The following is an 18,830-nucleotide window of genomic DNA, read 5'->3' on the forward strand; positions in this document are numbered from 1 at the left end:
AGGTGTGACCCAAAAACAAAAACAAACCAAAAAATACCCTCAAATGATAGTTCAATGGGCTGACCAGGTTTGATTTTTGGCATCTCATGTTCCCCAAGCACTGACAGACATGTTTAATAAACTCAGGACAAGAGGTAAGCCCTGAGAATCACTGAGTGTGATATCCCCCAAAAAGGGCTCAAACACGGGACAATTGAAAGTGAACTCTGCGTTAGCAGGTATTGTACACTCAAGAACTGGACTCAGTGTCCCATATGGTCCCCCGTGCCTGCCAGGAGCTATTTCTGAGCAGACAGCCAGGAGTAACCCCTGAGCACCGCCGGGTGTGGCCCAAAAACCAAAAAAAAAAAAAAAAAAGAACTGGACTCAGTTTTAGCATTGAATGGGCCCCTCCCTCCACCCTCCCTCCACCCTCCAAGACTCCCAGTACAGAACTGGAGGTAGCCCCACTAAGTGGCACCCCAGCACAATATGGCCTCAAACCTCACAGAATGGAGGAAGGAATTATGTTATACTTAGGTCTTGGCAGAAATTTGTAACTTTTTTTTTAGGTCAAGTGTCTAATAGGATCGGCTATTAATGAAAGCAATAATGAAAAAGATTTGGGGGCCAGAGAGAGAGCAGAGCAGTCGGGCGTTTGCTTTGCATAAGGCCAACAGGGACAAACCCGGATTCGATCCCCAGCATTCATATGGTTCCTCCTCCCAACCCTGCCAGAAGTGATTTCTGAGCTCAGGGCCAGGAATAACCCCTGAACTACTCCAGGTGTGGCCCAGAAACCAAAAGAAAAAAAAATTATTACTAAACTCATTTGGGGGCGGAGTAATGGCAGTTTGTAAGGTGTTTGCCTTGCATGCAGCAGAACAAACCGAGTTTGATTCCCTACATCTCATATGGTCCCTCAGAGACTTGTCAGAAAGAAGTCCTGAGCACTGCTGCCAGACATGACCCCCCCAAAAAAAGCTCATAAATATATGGGAGAGTCCATAAGCAGAGCCAAGTGGTAAAACACAACACCTATATAAGATTTAGCCCCCAAACCAAAAAGGGCCAGATAGTACAGAAGGGGTATTTGCCTTGCATGCAGCCATGTGGGTTCAATCCTCAAAACTTCATATGGTCCAGAGTTTTGCATGGGAACTTTAGATCATGACTGCAGGATGTAACTGAAAAACCAACTCACCTTTTTTTTTTTTTTTTTTGGTTTTTGGGTCATACCCGGCAGCGCTCAGGGGGTTACTCCTGGTTCTCTGCTCAGAAATCGCTCCTGGCAGGCTCAGGGGACCATATGGGATTTGAACCACTGACATTCTGCATGCAAGGCAAACACCTTACCTCCATGCTAGCTCTCCAGTCGTCTAACAATTTCTGAGTTCAGAGCCAGGAGTGGCCCAAAAAACAAAATCAAAAAGAAATAAGATGGAGACAACGAGAGGCAAACATGTAATTTCCTTTATTAGTGCTTCAAATTCTAAACCAACTGTCTGACAACTAATATCACTATTACAATGGAGAAAAAAATGTCTTTCTAAAAGTATAAAAATGCTTATTAATAGAACAAGGGAGGCCAAGGCCATCCAAACACATGCAAGAGTTCAACCATTCACTTGTCACTAGTCCTGAAGCTAAGAGTCTAGAATAAAGACACTAAGCAAAAACTCTATCTACTGACTTATCTCTAGCAGCAAGATATTGGGCAGCAGCAAAGATTCAGGTTCCAAAACTACCCATCACCATCACCCTCCACAAAGGAACATAACATCCCCAAACCCCCATTAAATAACACAGTCATCACGCTTACAAATACACGCACGACTTTACACATCTCCCAAAGGCATATTCATGGAGTAATTGGGGGGAAAATCCAAAACTTGCTGGGTACTGAAATACTTAATGGTCTGCGGGATTATATTCTGACTCTCGACGGAAGTTTCCAAGATGCTTTCCAAATCATCGGCAGGTAAATTTTGCTGGAAAGGTAACAGGGTTTGCTGCAAGGGGTCCTCGCCGTAGTTGGGGAACTGACCGCTCCAGGTCTGCATGTGCCAGGCCTGATTGTTCCAGGCCTGATTGTTCCACTCCTGACAGACCCACGGGTTGCTGTTCCAGGGCTGGCCGCTCCAGGCCGTGAGGTTATCAGGGGTGTTCACCAGGCATCTCTGGTGATAGCAGAAACCAGAGCACTCAGCAGGTAGTAAGGTCTGAAAGAAAAGAACGCGTTAGCAGGCCAGAGTCTAGAGATCAGACTTTCAGACTTTTTTGTTTTTGTTTTTTGTGGTTTTTGGGTCACACCCGGCAGTGCTCAGGGATTATTCCTGGCTCCAGGCTCAGAAATTGTTCCTGGCAGGCACGGGGGACCCTGGGATTCGAACCGATGACCTTCTGCATGAAAGGCAAACGCCTTACCTCCATGCTATCTCTCCGGCCCCCTTTATTTTTTTGGTTTTTGGGTCACATCCAGCTGCACTCAGGGGTTACTCCTAGCTCTCACTCCTCACAGGCTCAGAGAACCAAACTGGATGTCAGGATTTGAACCACTGTCCATCCTGGAGCGGCTGTGTGCCAGGCAAATGCCCTACCGTGTGCTACCTCTTGGACCCCCAAAGAACAGACTTGAGACTGGGGAGGTACATCAGGCTCCTAGCGTTGGATCCCAAAGCCGCTTTTTTTGGTTTATTTTTGGGCCACACCCAGCAGTGCTCAATCCAGGATTATTCCTGGGCTCTGCACTCAGGAATCACTCCTACCAGAACTGTATGGGGACACAGAGAATCAAACCTGGGCACGTCCATGCAAGGCGAGCACCCAACTCACTCACTGTACTATCTCTCTTGCTCCTCAAAGCCCAAATTTAATCCCCCAGAGGTGCTGCATGATCGAGCAGCGTAGCTAGCGTGACTCTGAACTAACACACAGATCAGGAGTCTGGATGGAATAGACTCATGAATGCACCAGCAGAAGTCATGAATGGCAAGAGCATGAACATTGCTTCCTTGTACCTGAGCAACACCGTTACTGTTCTTGGGCCAGTTGTTTTTCTGCCACCTCTTATATTTCATTCTCTGGTTCTGAAACCAGGTCTTGACCTGCAGGGAAAAAAAAAAAGATGACAGGCAAACATAAAAAAATACTAGCACTGGGGCCTGAGCAATAGCTCAGAAACGGGGCATTTGCCTTGCACACAGCAGACCTGGGTACCCGGGTTCAATATCCAGCATCCCATGTGGTCCCCCACCCTGCCAGGAGTGATTTCTGAGCACAAAGCCAGGAGTAACTTCTGAGCCCTGCCAGGTGTGCCCCCTCCCAAATACTACAAGGCGGTGTGAGGGGATGTAAGGACACTTGTCTTGCACAGGGCTGGTCTTGGTTCAATCCTCAGCACAGTATACTCTCTGTGTATCAACAGCAGTAGTCCGTGCATAAGCAGAGCCAAGTATGACCCCTAAATCACAATTCCCACCCCAAAAAATGAGGAAACAGAAAACTGTGTAAATACCATATTAAATGTGGCAATGTTTAGAATTTTTATTTCCTTTTTTAAAACTTGATTAATTGGTATCTCTCCAGCCCCGAATTTTTATTTCTTTTTTTTTCCTTTTTTTGGTTTTTGGGGCACACCCAGCAGTGCTCAGGGATTACTCCTGGTTCTATGTTCAGAAAATGCTCCTGGCAGGCTCGGGGGACCATATGGGATGTTGGAATTCAAACCACCATCCTTCTGAATCTAAGGGCAAACGTCTTACCGCTGTGCTATCTCTGCAGCCCCGAATTCTTATTTCTTAATGCTATCTATAACCACAAAAAGGGGATAATTTTGAGCCAGAGAAATAGAACAGGTAGGGGCCCGGAGAGATAGCACAGCGACATTTGCCTTGCAAGCAGCTGATCCAGGACCAAAGGTGGTTGGTTCGATTCCTGGTGTCCCATATGGTCCCCCGTGCCTGCCAGGAGCTATTTCTGAGCAAACAGCCAGGAGTGACCCCTGAGCACTGCCAGGTGTGGCCCCCCCCCAAAAAACAAACAAAAAACAAAACAACAGGTAGGGCACTTTTCTTGCACAGCTCCAACCCAGGTTTGACCCTCAGCACCACATATACATAAACCCCATCCCAGAACCCCACCAGAAATGATACCTGAGCACCTTTGGGTGTGACCCAAAAGCCAAAAGCCAAAATATAGTGAAAGTAGAGATAAATAATTTTGGATACATTTTTTTTGGGCCACACCCTGTGACGCTCAGGGGTTACTTCTGGCTATGCGCTCAGAAGTTGCTCCTGGCTTCTTGGGGGACCATATGGGACACAGGGGGATCGAACCGCGGTCCGTCCTAGGCTAGTGCAGGCAAGGCAGGCACCTTACCTCCAGAGCCACCGCCCGGCCCCACATTTTTTTTCTTTTTCTTTTTGAGTCACTCAGGGGGCACTCAGGGGTTACTCCTGGCTCTGTGCTCAGAAATCACCCCTGGCAGGCTCAGAGGACCATATGGTATGCCAGGATTTGAACCACTGTTTCTCCTGTGTTGGTATTGCTCCAGCGATATCCATAAGATACAATTTTTTTATGCTTTTAATTTGGGGTCTTACCAGCTTTGTGTGTAAGGGAATGCAGAGCTACAGACCTGTCCCCTGAAACTTATTACCTTTATCACAAGAACCTCCCTAGAAGCATCCGGCCATCTCCAGAGTATGGGGATGCCAGACTCTGGAGGGGGGGGAACCCAGATTTGGGATACTGTATATACACACGGCCAACATAATTTGGATCTTCAGTATCCTCATATAGTCCTAAAACAAATCAAAAAAACTTTGGGACCACACTCAGGAATGAGGGACACATATGTGATGTCAGGATGCAGAATCTGGGTTGACCACTGTCCATGGTGCTATTTCTAAATCTCTATAGCATCTCCTTAAATTAAAGAAAAATGTAGGGGTAAGAGATATAGCACAGTGGTAGGGCGTTTGCCTTTCACCAACCAACACAGGACAGACCCCAGTTTGATTCCAGCATCCAATATGGTCCCCCCCAGGCTGTCAGGAATTATTTCTCAGGGCAGAGCCAGGAATAACAACCCCTGAATGCTGGTGAGTGTGACCCAAAAACAAAAACAACAACAACAAAAATAAGAGGGGCTGGAGAGATAGCATAGAGGTAGGGCATTTGCGTTGCATGCAGAAGGACGGTAGTTCAAATCCCGGCATCCCATATGCTCCCCCCCCCCCAGCCTGCCAGGAGCAATTTCTTTCTTCCTTCTGCATGCAAGGCAAATGCCTCATCTTCCATGCTATCTCTCCAGCCCCCAATTTTTTCTTTTACAGGAGCGATTCTTTTCTTTTTTCGGGGGGAGGGCACACCCGTTTGATGCTCAGGAGTTACTTCTGGCTAAGCACTCAGAAATTGGGGGGACCATATGGGACGCAGGGAGATCGAACATCGGTCCTTTCTCAGCTAGGGCTTGCAAGGCAAACACCTTACCTCTAGCACCATCTCTCCGGCCCCTGCAGGAGCAATTTCTGAGCGTAGAGCCAGGAGTAAACCCTGAGAGCTGCTGGGTGTGACCCAAAAACCAAAAAAAATAAACAAAACCAAACATATCACAAAAAAAAACAAAACAAAGCAAACATATCACAAAAACATTCCTTTCAATATATTGGCAAGGAGGGGCTAGACCTATCGATGCTGTCAAATAATTCCTGAGTGCAGAGCCAGGAGTAACCCCTGAGAGCCACGAGGTATGCACCTCCCCCAAAAAATTGGCAGGAGGGATAGTACAACTGGGTAGGGTGCTTGCCTTGCATGTGACTAACCTGGGTTTGATTCCCCAGCATCCCATATGGTTCCCCTGAGCCAGCCAGGAGAAATTTCTGAGCTCAGAGCCAAGAGTTACCAATTATGACTGAAACCCAACTACAACCATGCTTAGAATCATGGTGCTTAAATAAGTATTTTATATAAAAAGATGATGCTAAGAGAAAAGAAAAATAAAACCAATTTATTTAAAAAATAAAGAGTGGGCCCGGGGGCCGGGCGGTGGCGCTAGAGGTAAGGTGCCTGCCTTGCCTGTGCTAGCCTAGGATGGACCGCGGTTCGATCCCCTGGCGTCCCATATGGTCCCCCAAGAAGCCAGGAGCAACTTCTGAGCGCATAGCCAGGAGTAACCCCTGAGCGTCACAGGGTGTGGCCCAAAAACCAAAAAAAAAAAAAAAAAGAGTGGGCCCAGAGAGATAGCACAGCGGCGTTTGCCTTGCAAGTAGCCAATCCAAGACCAAAGGTGGTTGGTTCGAATCCCGGTGTCCCATATGGTCCCCCTTGCCTGCCAGGAGCTATTTATTTTATTTTATTTTATTTTATTTTATTTTATTTTATTTTATTTTTGGTTTTTGGGCCACACCCGTTTGATGCTCAGGGGTTACTCCTGGCTATGCGTTCAGAAATCGCCCCTGGCTTGGGGGACCATATGGGACACCGGGGATCAAACCGAGGTCCATCCTACGCTAGGGCTTGCTATTTCTGAGCATGGAGCCCGGAGTTTCCCCTGAGCACTACCGGGTTTGACCCAAAAACCACACACACACACACAAAAAGCAAATAAATAAATAAATACATACATAAATGATAGAAAAAAATAAATTATTGGCAAGTATATATTCATGTGATCAATTTTCTTTCCTGGCTCTGCACACTCAAGTTGCTCATGGCAGGCACAGGGAATCATGAGATGCTGGGATTCAAACCACAGTCCAGTTCTGGAACGTCTGCGTGCCAGGCAAATGCCCTACCGCTGCGCCACCGCTCCGACCCTCCCAAAAGATGTTTTTAAGCTGCGACCAGCACTACCTGTTTGTAGCTCAGGTTCAGGATGGCGGAAAGCTCTTGCATCTGCTGGAGGCTCAGGTACTTCTGCTTCTGGAAGCGGTCGTTGAGCACACAGAGCTGTGTCTGTGAGAACTTGGTCCTGCTCTTCTGCTTTCTGCCCAGGACCTTGTGGTCTTTCTTTCTCACTGGTTTCTCTTCTGTAACGGGGGGCACTTTGGGACTGGTGGAAGAATCAGGACTGTCCTGGACGGGCAGATCCATGGAGGAAGGAGGGGAGACTGTGGGAATAAAAGAATATTTTTTTCTTTAAACTGCTTCAGACATGGCGAAACTGATTCTTTTCAAAGCACTTTCCAAGTGCAGGCAGCCCCAACGCTTGCCTAGTTAACCTGGTCAATTTAAAGCAACTCTTTAAATTTTCAAGTAACTTTATTTTATTTTTCAGGGGTTCCTCCTGGCTCCATGCTCAGAAATTGCTCGTGGCAGGCTCAGGGGACTATATGGGATGCTGGGGTTCGAACCACAGACCTTCTGCATGCAAGACAAATGCCTTACCTCCATGCTATCTCTCCAGCCCCATTTTCAAGTAATTTTAACTTGGACACTCTTTTGCACAGGCCAGATTTCAAATATAGGATATTACCATGGTGTTTGCACACACACCTTTTCTGGGCTTACTCCAAATGGATGTTTTCAAGTGCATACACTGGCTGTTGCTAAATCAGAAAAGCATCACTCAGGGACCAGTGAATCCCTCCAGAACCCTTTTTTTGTTTGTTTGTTTGTTCGTTTGTTTGTTTTGGATCATATCTGGTGATTCTCAAGACCTTATTCTTGGCAGTTGTGGGGGGACCATGTGGGAGGCTGAGGATCCAACCTGAGTTGGCACATGAAAGGCAAACTCCTTACTAGCTATACTATCTGACTACAGACCAGATCAAATTCTGCACACAGCATTCTACACGTGGAAATTAGAAAAAAACATCTTCAGGCAGATTAAGTCTCTTCAGCTCACCTCCAATTTCACTCAAAATCTTTTTTCCCATCAAAATCTTGAGACTAAATAGACTATTTCTTTTGGCTACATCCAGCATTTATTATCTCTGGCAGGGAGAACCTGTGGCATGCTGGGAACTGAGCACGCTCCCAGGCCTGAGACTCTCCCATCCCACCTCTAATACTTGCTAGTAAATCTCAGGGAAACCTTCAACCAATGCCAATCCTAAAGAACAAGCTCCAAAGCAAGTGATAGCACAGCAAGTAGGGCGTTGCATGCTGTGACCCAGGTTCGATCCTAGGCATCTCATATAGTTCTTGAAGCTTGCCAGGAGTGATTTTCTTTTTTTTTTGTTTTGTTTTGGTTTTGGTTTTGGTTTTTGGGTCACACCTGGCAGCACTCAAGGTTACTCCTGGCAAGCTCGGGGGTCCATATGAAATGCCAGGAATCCAACCCAGGTCCATCTTGGGTCAGCCTCATGAAAAGCAAATGCCCTATCGCTGTGCTATCTCTCTAGCCCCCAACATTGAATTTTCTTTCTTTCCTTTTTTTTTTTTTGGTTTTTGGGCCACACCCAGCATTGCTCAGGGGTTACTACTGGCTGTCTGCTCAGAAATAGCTCCTGGCAGGCACGGGGGACCATGTGGGACACCGGGATTCGAACCAACCACCTTTGGTCCTGGATCGGCTGCTTGCAAGGCAAATGCCACTGTGCTATCTCTCCGGGCCCACCAACATTACATTTTCTTTTTTTTTGTTTTTGTTTTTGTTTTTGGGCCACACCCATTTGACGCTCAGGGGTTACTCCTGGCTATGCGCTCAGAAATCGCCCCTGGCTTGGGGGGACCATATGGGACACCAGGGGATCGAACTGCTGTCCGTCCTACACTAGCGCTTGCAAGGCAGACACCTTACCTCTAGCGCCACCTTCCCGGCCCCAACATTACATTTTCTTTTTTTTTTTTTTTTTTGGGCCACACCCTGTGACGCTCAGGGGTTACTCCTGGCTATGCGCTCAGAAGTTGCTCCTGGCTTCTTGGGGGACCATATGGGACGCCGGGGGATCGAACCGCGGTCCTTCCTAGGCTAGCGCAGGCAAGGCAGGCACCTTACCTCCAGCGCCACCGCCCGGCCACCCAACATTACATTTTCAATGTTTGAAGGACTTAAGTCCTTCAAGGACAGTAACACAAGGCTTGGGTAAAACGTTAAGGACATTGACACAAAAAGTTGGGCAGAATAAATGACATTCCTCCTCAGGAAGGAGGAGTAAAGCTCAAAGGGGTAATTGCAAAGCAGGCAGGAAAGACCCAAGTTCTCCACCCCCCACTTAAGCAACCTCAACAGAGATGGGATAGCCCCTCCCTGCACACCTCTAAGGATGACCCACAAACCAAAACCAACCATTCAAATATAGCAGCTTTTTGTTCATTTATTCCTTCCCCACAATGTATTTTTAATGGTCATCATAGAGCAAATACTTTCTTTTTGGTTTTTTTGTTTTGTTTTGGGGCCACACCTGGCGGCGCTCAGGTTACTCCTGGCTCTTTGCTCAGAAATTGATCCTGGCAGGCACAGGGACCAACCATATGGAATGCCAGGATTCGAACCAATGTTGGTCCTGGGTCGACCACTTGCAAGGCAAACGCCCTACCACTGTGCTATCTCTCCGGCCAGGGCAAATACTTTTTAAGCACCTCTTTTTACTATAAAATACTGAAAAGACTATTATTGGGTAAAAATTGAAGCTTTCAGTAATTTTAAAAATCAAGCAATATTTCAAAAAGAACAACTTTTTTGTTTTTCTTTTTTTTTGGGGGGGGGGGGCCGGTCACACCGGGTGGTGCTCAGGGGTTACTCCCAGCTCTGCACTTAGAAATTACTCCTAGCAAGCTCAGGGACCATAAGGGATCCCGGGGATTCAAACCACTGTCCGTCCCGGATCGGCTGCGTGCAAGGCAAACGCCCTACCACTGTGCTATCTTTCCAGCCCTCAAAAAAGAACTGTTAATGCTCACTTCAGCAGCACACATACTAAAATTGGAAGGATACAGAGAAGATTAGCATGATCCCTGCGCAAGGATGACACACAAATTCGTGAAGCATTCCATATTTAAAAAAAGAAAGAAAAAAGAGCTTTTAATGCTTGACCTAACAACATTCATTTCCAATGAACAAGAAGGTTTGCTATTTGTACCAGTAATTTGTTGACTTCACTGGTGCTATAACTAAGATTTACTTTCAGGATCTTCTACACGGCCAAGTTTTTAGCAGCTTTCAGATAAGCTACAAGTATGCGGCTGCATGCTAAATACACTACATCCCTTAACTTATTTTATAATTGGAAGCCTTTCCTCTTTGACTTACTCCCTACCAGTGCTGAAACCACTTGGGCTACATCTGGTGGAGATCAAGAGGGAGCCAGGAGTGATGATGATAGAAGTTGGATATCTGTGCATTCTGAGTAGCGCTGGCTTCCAGCTTCTAACCTTTTACTGTTAGTTCTAGGAGCCCTATTGGACAGTTTAGGGGATTATTCCTAGCTGTTTGGCGGAATAACTCCTGGTGGGGCTAGGGGGACCGAGTGAACCTCCAATCCTTGCCTGGTTAGTTCACAACTCCTGACTTTAACTAGGATGCTCATGATATAAAGTCAATTGCCAATCAGACACTCTATGATGTGTAAAGATTAACGGCAACATCTTCTCTTTAAAAAAAAAAAAAAAAAGGCTTAGGCCCAGATAGATAGCACAGCGGCGTTTGCCTTGCAAGCAGCCGATCCAGGACCTAAGGTGGTTGGTTCGAATCCCGGTGTCCCATATGGTCCCCCGTGCCTGCCAGGAGCTATTTCTGAACAGACAGCCAGGAGTAAGCCGTGAGCACCGCCGGGTGTGGCCCAAAAACCAAAAATAGGCTCTAGTTGTAACTATTCCAAAGGGGCAGGTGGAAAACCCTAAGCACCAACCAACCCCCCCCACCCCAGTTTTTTCCTTACCCATCTCCAGTTGGGTTGTCTCAGCGGAGACCATCGGCAGCGGTTCTTCTTCTTCTTCCTTTTCTTCCCCCTCACAAATCTGAAGCTTTGGTGAAGCATCACTAACATCGGATTCTGCCTGGTATGGTTGATCTTGGGCACATTCGACCTCTGCACTCATGTTGTCATGAGAAAATGGACAATAGCCACAAATCCAAAGAGTTGGATTTTAAGAAAAACCCAGACTGAAGTGCCTAGAGAATTAAAACGTCCAAGAAGGTCAAAGGATTTTTTTTTTTTTTTAAGCAAAAAGAGACACTAAACCAGCCAACCACGTCAAATTGAGCAAAGGTGAGAACATTTGGAATTTCTTGATTTATATGGTTTCCAGCATCCCTAGACACGCCCCTGCTGGCCTCCCCCACGCCCAAATACGCCCTTTTGAATTCACAATTAATTCTGTCTGCCTGTCTCATCTAGGCCTTTGTAATGCAGAAAGGTAGCTGGAGGGGAGGACTGAACTTGGTGGAGAACTGGAAAACTTGGGCCCCAAACCTGCAGACTGCGATAAAGAAAAAAACAGTGAGGGGTAAGTTCACCAGACTTCCAGCTTTGAAAATGAAGGCAGCCCCACAATCCATTTTTAGGTTGGAGATCTTCTTAGGGTCTTTAAAGCTGTATGGGGAAACTCCATTCTCCTGTGGTTTCAACCTAATTTCACCTAACTTCTCATTCAAGGTGTCTGTGGCCCAAACTTTGTGAATGTCCTCCTGCCCAACACCTTTGTATTTTTTTAGTTTAAAGAAAAGAAAGAGTAACTCTAAAAAAATAAAAAAAGGAAAGAAAGAAAGCAAGAAAGAAAGAGTAAGTCTTTTCTCCTAAATGGTTGGGTTTGAACTTAAATCATATAGAAAAGGATCAGGGTCTTATTTCTGGAAGACTCTCGGTGCCTGGCTACTTAACAACACATCTATCACTCCTGTGAGAGGTTTTCAAGAGGTTTTATATTAGCTTACTATGTACCTCTAATAATTCTTTCTCCTTTTTCTCATCTGGAAAAAGGAAGGTTGTGTTGTAAGAACTAAAAAACTAGAGCTAAGTGTTCAAAAAACTGTTAAGTAACTCTTAATAATTGATTTCTTGGTGTTATCAGCAACCCACCAACTGTAGGGGTTGATAGAAATTTTAGCAGGAGGGCCACCAGAGAGATAGTACAGTGGGTAGGGTACTTGTCTTGCATTTGGCCAACCTGGGTTCAGGTTCTATTCCTGGCATTCCATATGGTCCCCAAACCTGCCAGGAGTGACCCCTGGGTTAAGAGCAGAAACAGAGGGAGGGAGGGAGGGAGATAGGGAAGAAGGGAAGGAGGGAAGGGAGGGAGGGAGGTAGAAAGGGAAGGAGGAATAAATTCTAACAAGATCCTTTATCTGCCACATCTCCAAGATACTTTGTTTTGGAACCCCCACCCCACCCCCGGCAGTGCTCAGGGGTTACTCCTGGCTTTGCACTCAGTAACTACTACAGAAAGGCTTGGGGGGCCATATGGGATGCTGGAGATCAAACCTGGATTGGCTATGTGCAAGGCAAACAGCCTACCTGATGTGATTTCGTTCCCGCCCCACCTTTTCTCTTTTTTGTTGTGCTTGGGGAATTGAACTCTGGACCTCACACAAGCAAGTGGTCAACCTGGAGCTACATTTTGGGTGTGATTTTCCTTAATCCAGGCAAGAGCAAAATTCCTCTGCAACCTTGCTAACAGTACATTAATGACATCTATTGACCTCTAAAGCAACCCAACTGAAAAGAGGGGAGGTCAAAAATATCCCCAAGGGACCAGAGAGATAGCACCAGGGTTTAAAGTGCTTGCTCTGCACTCAGCCTCCATGGACCTATCCCCCAACACTTCCTATGGCCCCTGAACATCACCAGGAGTAAGGAGAGCCCTCCTCCCATCAGCAGGTCCAGGTATGGCCTAAATTAAAATTAAAAGGAGGGCCAGAGTGATAGCATAGCCATAGGGCATTTACTTTGCACAAGCTGCACACCCGGGATGGACCTGGGTTTGATCCCCGCCATCCCATATGGTCCTCCGAGCCTGCCAGGAGCAAATTTCTGAGCTCAGAGCCAGGAGTAATCCCTGAGCACTGCCGAGTGTGGACCAAAAACAAATCAAAAGAAATATTCCTGGCAATGATGTTCCTGTAAGTGTATTTGCCAGAGTATGGGGATGGTTAGAAAGTTTAGAATCTGTGTTTGCTTCTGCCTATCTTTGGCTAGTCAGTCAAATTTTTCTTTTTCTTTCTTTTTTTTTTTTAGTTTGTGTGTGTGTGTGTGTGTGTGTGTGCGCGCGCGCGCGCGCGCGCGCGCGCGCGCGCTTGCCACACCCAGCGGCTCTCAGGAGTTACTCCTGGCTCTGTGCTCAGAAATCACTCCTGGCAGACTCGGGGGACCATATGAGATGAGATGCTGGGAATGGAACCTGAGTCTGTCCCGGGAAGCAAGAGTGCAAGGCAAATGCCCTACCCCTATGCTATCACTCCAGCCCCATAGTCAACTTTTTCTGACTATTTTTTCTTCTGGCTATTTATTTATTTATTTATTTATTTATTTATTTATTTATTTATTTATGGTTTTGGGATCACACCCAGCAGCGCTCAGGGGTTACTCCTGGCTCCACATTCAGAAATCGTTCCTGGCATGCTCGGGGGACCATATGGGATGCCAGGATTCAAACCAATGACCTTCTGCATGAAAGGCAAATGCTCTATCTCCATGCTATCTCTCCAGCCTTCTAGCTTTTATTTTAATTTCTTTTTCCTTCTCAGATTTGGCAATGCTGTCATATGCAGCTCCATTCCATTTCACTGTGTGTGGGGGGGGGGCAGGGAATAGGGCATGTTTTCAAAAGGAAAAATCATACACTTTTAATTTATAATTAATTTAACATTTTGTTTGCTTATTTTTGTTTTGAGGCCACACCCAGCAGTGCTCAGGGGTACTCCTGACTCTGCACTCAAAATCACTCCTGGCAGGCTTGGGGGGGGATCATATGGAATGCCGGGAATCAAACCTGGGTCTGTCCTGGATTAGCAGCATGTGCAAGGCAAACGTTCTACCGCTCGCACCACCACTCCAACCCCAACCCCTCAATTTTTTTTCTTTGGTTTTTGGGTCACACCCGGCAGCGCTCAGGGGTTACTCCTGGCTCTATGCTCAGAAATCGCTCCTGGCAAGTTCAGGGGACTATATGAGATGCTGGGATTCGAACCAATGACCTTCTACATGAAAAGTAAATGCCGGACCCGGAGAGATAGCACAGCGGTGTTTGCCTTGCAAGCAGCCGATCCAGGACCAAAGGTGGTTGGTTCGAATCCCAGTGTTCCATATGGTCCCCCGTGCCTGCCAGGAGCTATTTCTGAGCAGACAGCCAGGAGTAACCCCTGAGCACCGCCGGGTGCTCAATTTTTTTTTTTTTAATTTTTTGCATATGGGTCCTACCTGAAAATGCTCAGAACTAAGGCCTGGCTCTACACTCAGGCATTACTTCTGGCAGTGCTTGGGGGACCATATCAGATGTTGGAGGTTGAGTCCAGGTCTCCACAAGTAAGGCCTTACCCACTATATATCTCTGTGGAGTAAAATATTTATTATTTGGGGATTGGAGCAGTGGGGCAAGTGGTAGGACGTTTGCCTTGCATGTGCTGACCTAGGACAGAGAACAGTTGTGGTTCGATTCTCTGGTGTTCCATATGGTCCCCCAGATTACCTATACAAGTTTCTTCACCCCCAAGCTAGGAGCGATTTCTGAGCGCATAGCCAGGAGTAATCCCTAAGTATCATCAGGTGTGGTCCAAAAAACAATAAAACTTTTTTTTTGGGGGGGGAGGCCAGAGAGATAGCATGGAGGCAGGGCATTTGCCTCGCATGCAGAAGGACAGTGGTTCGAATCCCAGCATCCCAGATGGTCCCCCGAGCCTGCCAGGAGCGATTTCTGAGCATAGAGCCAGGAGTAACCCTGAGCGCTGCCAGGTGTGACCCAAAAGCCAAAAAAAAAAAAAAAAAATTTTTTTTTTATTTTAGTTTGGGGACAATACCCAATGGTACTAAAGGTTTTCTCTTGTTTCTGTGATCCAAGACTACTCCAACTAGGGCTAGGGAGTAAGGTACTTACTTGCTGTACTATTTATCTGTTCCAAAAGGAATACATCTTAGATTTCTGCAAAAATAACGGCCTAGATTCCCCCCACCCACCCAAGAGGCCCAAAACCTGATGGTACTCAGGGGTTACTCCTGGCTCTGCATGCAGAAAACCATATTGGATTCTGGGGTTTGAACCCAGGTCATCTGCATGCAAAGCAAGTACCTAATTATTGCTCCCGCACCAACAGTCAAAATTTTCATTTTGGCCAGAGAGATAGCACAGCGGTAGGGCATTTGTCTTGCACGCAGCGATCCAGGACAGATGGCGGTTTGAATCCCAGCATCCTATTTCGTCCCCATGCCTGCCAGGAGTGATTTCAGGAGTGATTTCTGAGCACAGAGCCAGGAGTAGTAACCCCTGAGCACCATGGAGTATAACTCCAAAAATAAAATAAAATAAAAATTTCATTTCACCATCCTCTCCATTTTTTTTTTTTTTTCGGTTTTTGGTTTTTGGTTTTTGGGTCACACTCAGCAGCGCTCAGGGGTTACTCCTGGCTGGCTTGGGGAACCAGATGGAATGCCGGGATTCAAACCTACTCCTACCTACTACTACCATCCTCTCCTTTTTCAATTCAATCTTCAAGAAACCTAAATAGTTTTTCTCTTTTGCAGTTTCTCATACTCATAGCAAATTCTTAGCAAATTTTATTTAAGTATTTTTCTCTACATAGTTGAATCCCCTAGGTAGTCTTACAGTGGGTTGGCCCTTGCCTTGCCTTGCATGCAGCTGACTCAGGTTCAATCCCTGGCATCCCAGATGGTCCCTGAAGCACAGCTGGGAGAAATTCCTGAGTACAGAGCCAGGAGTAAGCCCTGAGCATCTTGGGGTAAGCTCTCCCCAGTAAATAAATAAAAGGACAAATGAAAATGCACATACAACAAGTCATTCTGCTGAGTACCTAAAATTGACACAGTATAGTTACAGATAAAAATAAATAAATAGGGCCTGGAGAGGTAGCACAGCGGCGTTTGCCTTGCAAGCAGCTGATCCAGGACCAAAGGTGGTTGGTTCGAATCCCGGTGTCCCATATAGTCCCCCGTGCCTGCCAGGAGCTATTTCTGAGCAGACAGTCAGGAGTAACCCCTGAGTATCGCTGGGTGTGGCCCAAAAACCAAAAATAAATAAATAAATAAATAAATAAATAAATAAATAAATAAATAAATAAAAATAGGGGCCAGAGAGATAACATGGAGATAAGGCGATTTGCCTTGCATGCAGAAGGACAGTGGTTCGAATCCCGGCATCCCATATGGTCCCCCAAGCCGACCAGGAGCAATTTCTGAGCATGGAGCCAGAAGTAACCTCTGAGCACTGCCGGGTGTGACCCAAAAAACAAGAAACAAAAAAATAAAATAAAAATAACTTTGGAAAATGGAAAAGGATGTTGGAAGATGTATTCATGAAACCTAATCAATGATAGAACTGTCAAACTGGAAATCACAGAGACAAAGATGAAAAAGTGGCAGGAACCAATAGCACAGCGGGTAGGGCTTTTGCCTTGCTTGCACTTGGCCCACCTGGGCTCTTTTTCCTACACTTTAAGTGGATCCCCAAGCCAGCTAGAAATGACCCAAGAGCACAGAACTTGAGTGCCTCCGGGTGGAGTCCAAAAACCGAGGTAAAAGCTTGACTTTGTGATACCCAAAGGGCAGATTTTGGAGGAGGACGGTCAAGGTCATCACTCTAAACTTAAGTTTGCCTACAACTCTCCAACCTTTGTTCCTGGCAGCTGCCACCTAAGGTCTTCACAGGAAAGCCCCAGAGGAATTCCCCAGCCCCCCACCCACGTTCCATTGTCTTTGGGGTTTCAGTTTCCAAAACCAGACACCCAAGGGAAGGGGGGTGGTAGCCAGAGGAGAGACTTAGTAGAATTCTTTACCCAGGAAAACAATTTAAATTAGGTCGGGAATGCTTTGACAGCAGTTGGAAGTTTTGGGGGTGTGGTAGCTTTGGGAGTTTTCAGGGGAAAGGGGGGGGGAGGTGCATTGTAATGAAGTTTGATCAAGGGCCTCAAATGAAAAAGCGAAATCTTGGTTAATTTAGTTTTTGTTTTCCTACTAACATCTGCGGAAGAAGTGGGGGGAAATGAAACTAAAACCAAGGGAAGAAAAAAAAAAAACAAGGAGAAAAGGAAACCCAAAATATGCTAAGATATGAACATATTAAAAATATATGAACATATTAGGAACAATTAATGGTACTTATAGATCATTATAATGGGTACATTAAAAACAAAAAAGAGGGCCCGGAGAGATAGCACAGCGGCATTTGCCTTGCAAGCAGCCGATCCAGGACCTAAGGTGGTTGGTTCGAATCCCGGTGTCCCATATGGTCCCCCGTGCCTGCCAGGAGCTATTTCTGAGCAGACAGTCAGGAGTAACCCCTGAGCAATGCTGGGTGTGGCCCAAAAACCAAAAACAAAACAAAACAAAACAAAACAAAACAAAAAAGAGCGCCAGAATGATAGTACAGATGGCATATATCTTGTACACTTGGCACCCCAAATGGTCCCTCTCTCCAATAGGAATGATCCCCAAGAACAGAACCAGGGGGTAACTAGTACCAGAGCACTGCGGGGTATAGCCCAAAAACAAACAAACAAACAAACAAACAAAAACCCAAAAGAGCAGAAACTCAAAGTATCTTATAGATTTCTTAAGTATGTCCTTGAGACACATAGATGTCATTTTGCACATCCATGTACAAGTAGGAGCACTTGTTCTATTAATTTTTCTTGCCAGCACAAGTTGTGCTCAGGATTCTATTATCCTTGGCTCTGTACATTCCCCTGTGGTGCTCTGGGGACCAGAGGGGAGAACCTGGGCCTCCAGAACACAAGGCTTATGCTCAGCCCTTTGTTTTTTGTTGTTTTTTTTTTGTTTTTTTTTGTTTTGTTTTGGCTTTTGGACCACACCCGGTGGGTGGGTCCCCCAGCCTGCCAGGAGCGATTCCTGAGTGCCGAGAGCGCCAGGAGTGATCCACACACACCACTGGATATGCCCCCCCCCCCAAAAAAAAAAGTAAGGGCCAGAGAGATAGCACAGAGGTAGGGCATTTGCCTTGCATGCAGCCAATTCAGGATAGATGGTGGTTAGAATCCCAGCAATCCATAAGGTCCCCCATGCCTGCCAAAAAAAAAAAAATCTTTTTTTTGTTTTTGTTTTTGTTTTTGGGCCACACCCGGTGGTGCTCAGGGGTTCCTCCTGGCTGTCTGCTCAGAAATAGCTCCTGGCAGGCACGGGGGGGGGGGGGGGGGGGGGGACCATATGGGACACCGGAATTTTAACCAACCACCTTTGATCCTGGATCTGCTGCTTGCAAGGCAAACGCCGCTGTGCTATCTCTCCGGGCCCACAAAAAAAAAAAAAAATATATATATATATATATATATATATATATATATATATATTTGTGAGTGTGTGTGGTTTTTTGGGTCACACCCGGAAGTGCTCAGGGGTTACTCCTGGCTCTATGCTCAGAAATTGCTCCTGGCAGGCACGGGGGACCATAAGGGACGCCGGGATTTGAACTGATGACCTTCTGCATGAAAGGCAAACGCCTTACCTCCATGCTATCTCTCCGGCCCCCAAAAATATTTTTTTTTTTTTGGTTTTGGGGCCACACCCAGCGATGCTCTGGGGTTACTCCTGGCTGTCTGCTCAGAAACAGCTCCTGGCAGGCACGGGGGACCACATGGGACACCGGGATTTGAACCAACCACCTTTGGTCCTGGATCGGCTGCTTGCAAGGCAAACGCCGCTGTGCTATCTCTCCGGGCCCCAAAAATATTTTTTTAATACAATTTTTGTCTACTTTATCACACATCAGGCATGTGTTTT

The 18,830-nt window shown here is 46.3% G+C and overlaps 1 protein-coding gene and 1 non-coding gene across 2 annotated transcripts; one reads left to right on the forward strand and one right to left on the reverse strand.

The window, feature by feature from the left end:
* Nucleotides 1–1,817: 1,817 nt before the first annotated feature.
* Nucleotides 1,818–10,968, reverse strand: NANOG (Nanog homeobox). The gene is made up of 4 exons (XM_049772504.1): nt 10,809–10,968; nt 6,838–7,094; nt 3,000–3,086; nt 1,818–2,201 (listed from the first exon to the last, which is right to left on the reverse strand). Exons 1-4 carry the CDS (start codon nt 10,966–10,968, stop codon nt 1,818–1,820), a joined length of 888 nt encoding a protein of 295 aa, XP_049628461.1.
* LOC126007333 (U6 spliceosomal RNA) lies at nt 9,824–9,930 on the forward strand. The gene has a single exon (XR_007494914.1). It is a non-coding gene; the product is annotated as a U6 spliceosomal RNA (small nuclear RNA).
* Nucleotides 10,969–18,830: the final 7,862 nt, after the last annotated feature.

Source organism: Suncus etruscus, chromosome 4 (genome assembly GCF_024139225.1).
Source record: "Suncus etruscus isolate mSunEtr1 chromosome 4, mSunEtr1.pri.cur, whole genome shotgun sequence".
Taxonomy (NCBI): Eukaryota; Metazoa; Chordata; class Mammalia; order Eulipotyphla; family Soricidae; genus Suncus; species Suncus etruscus.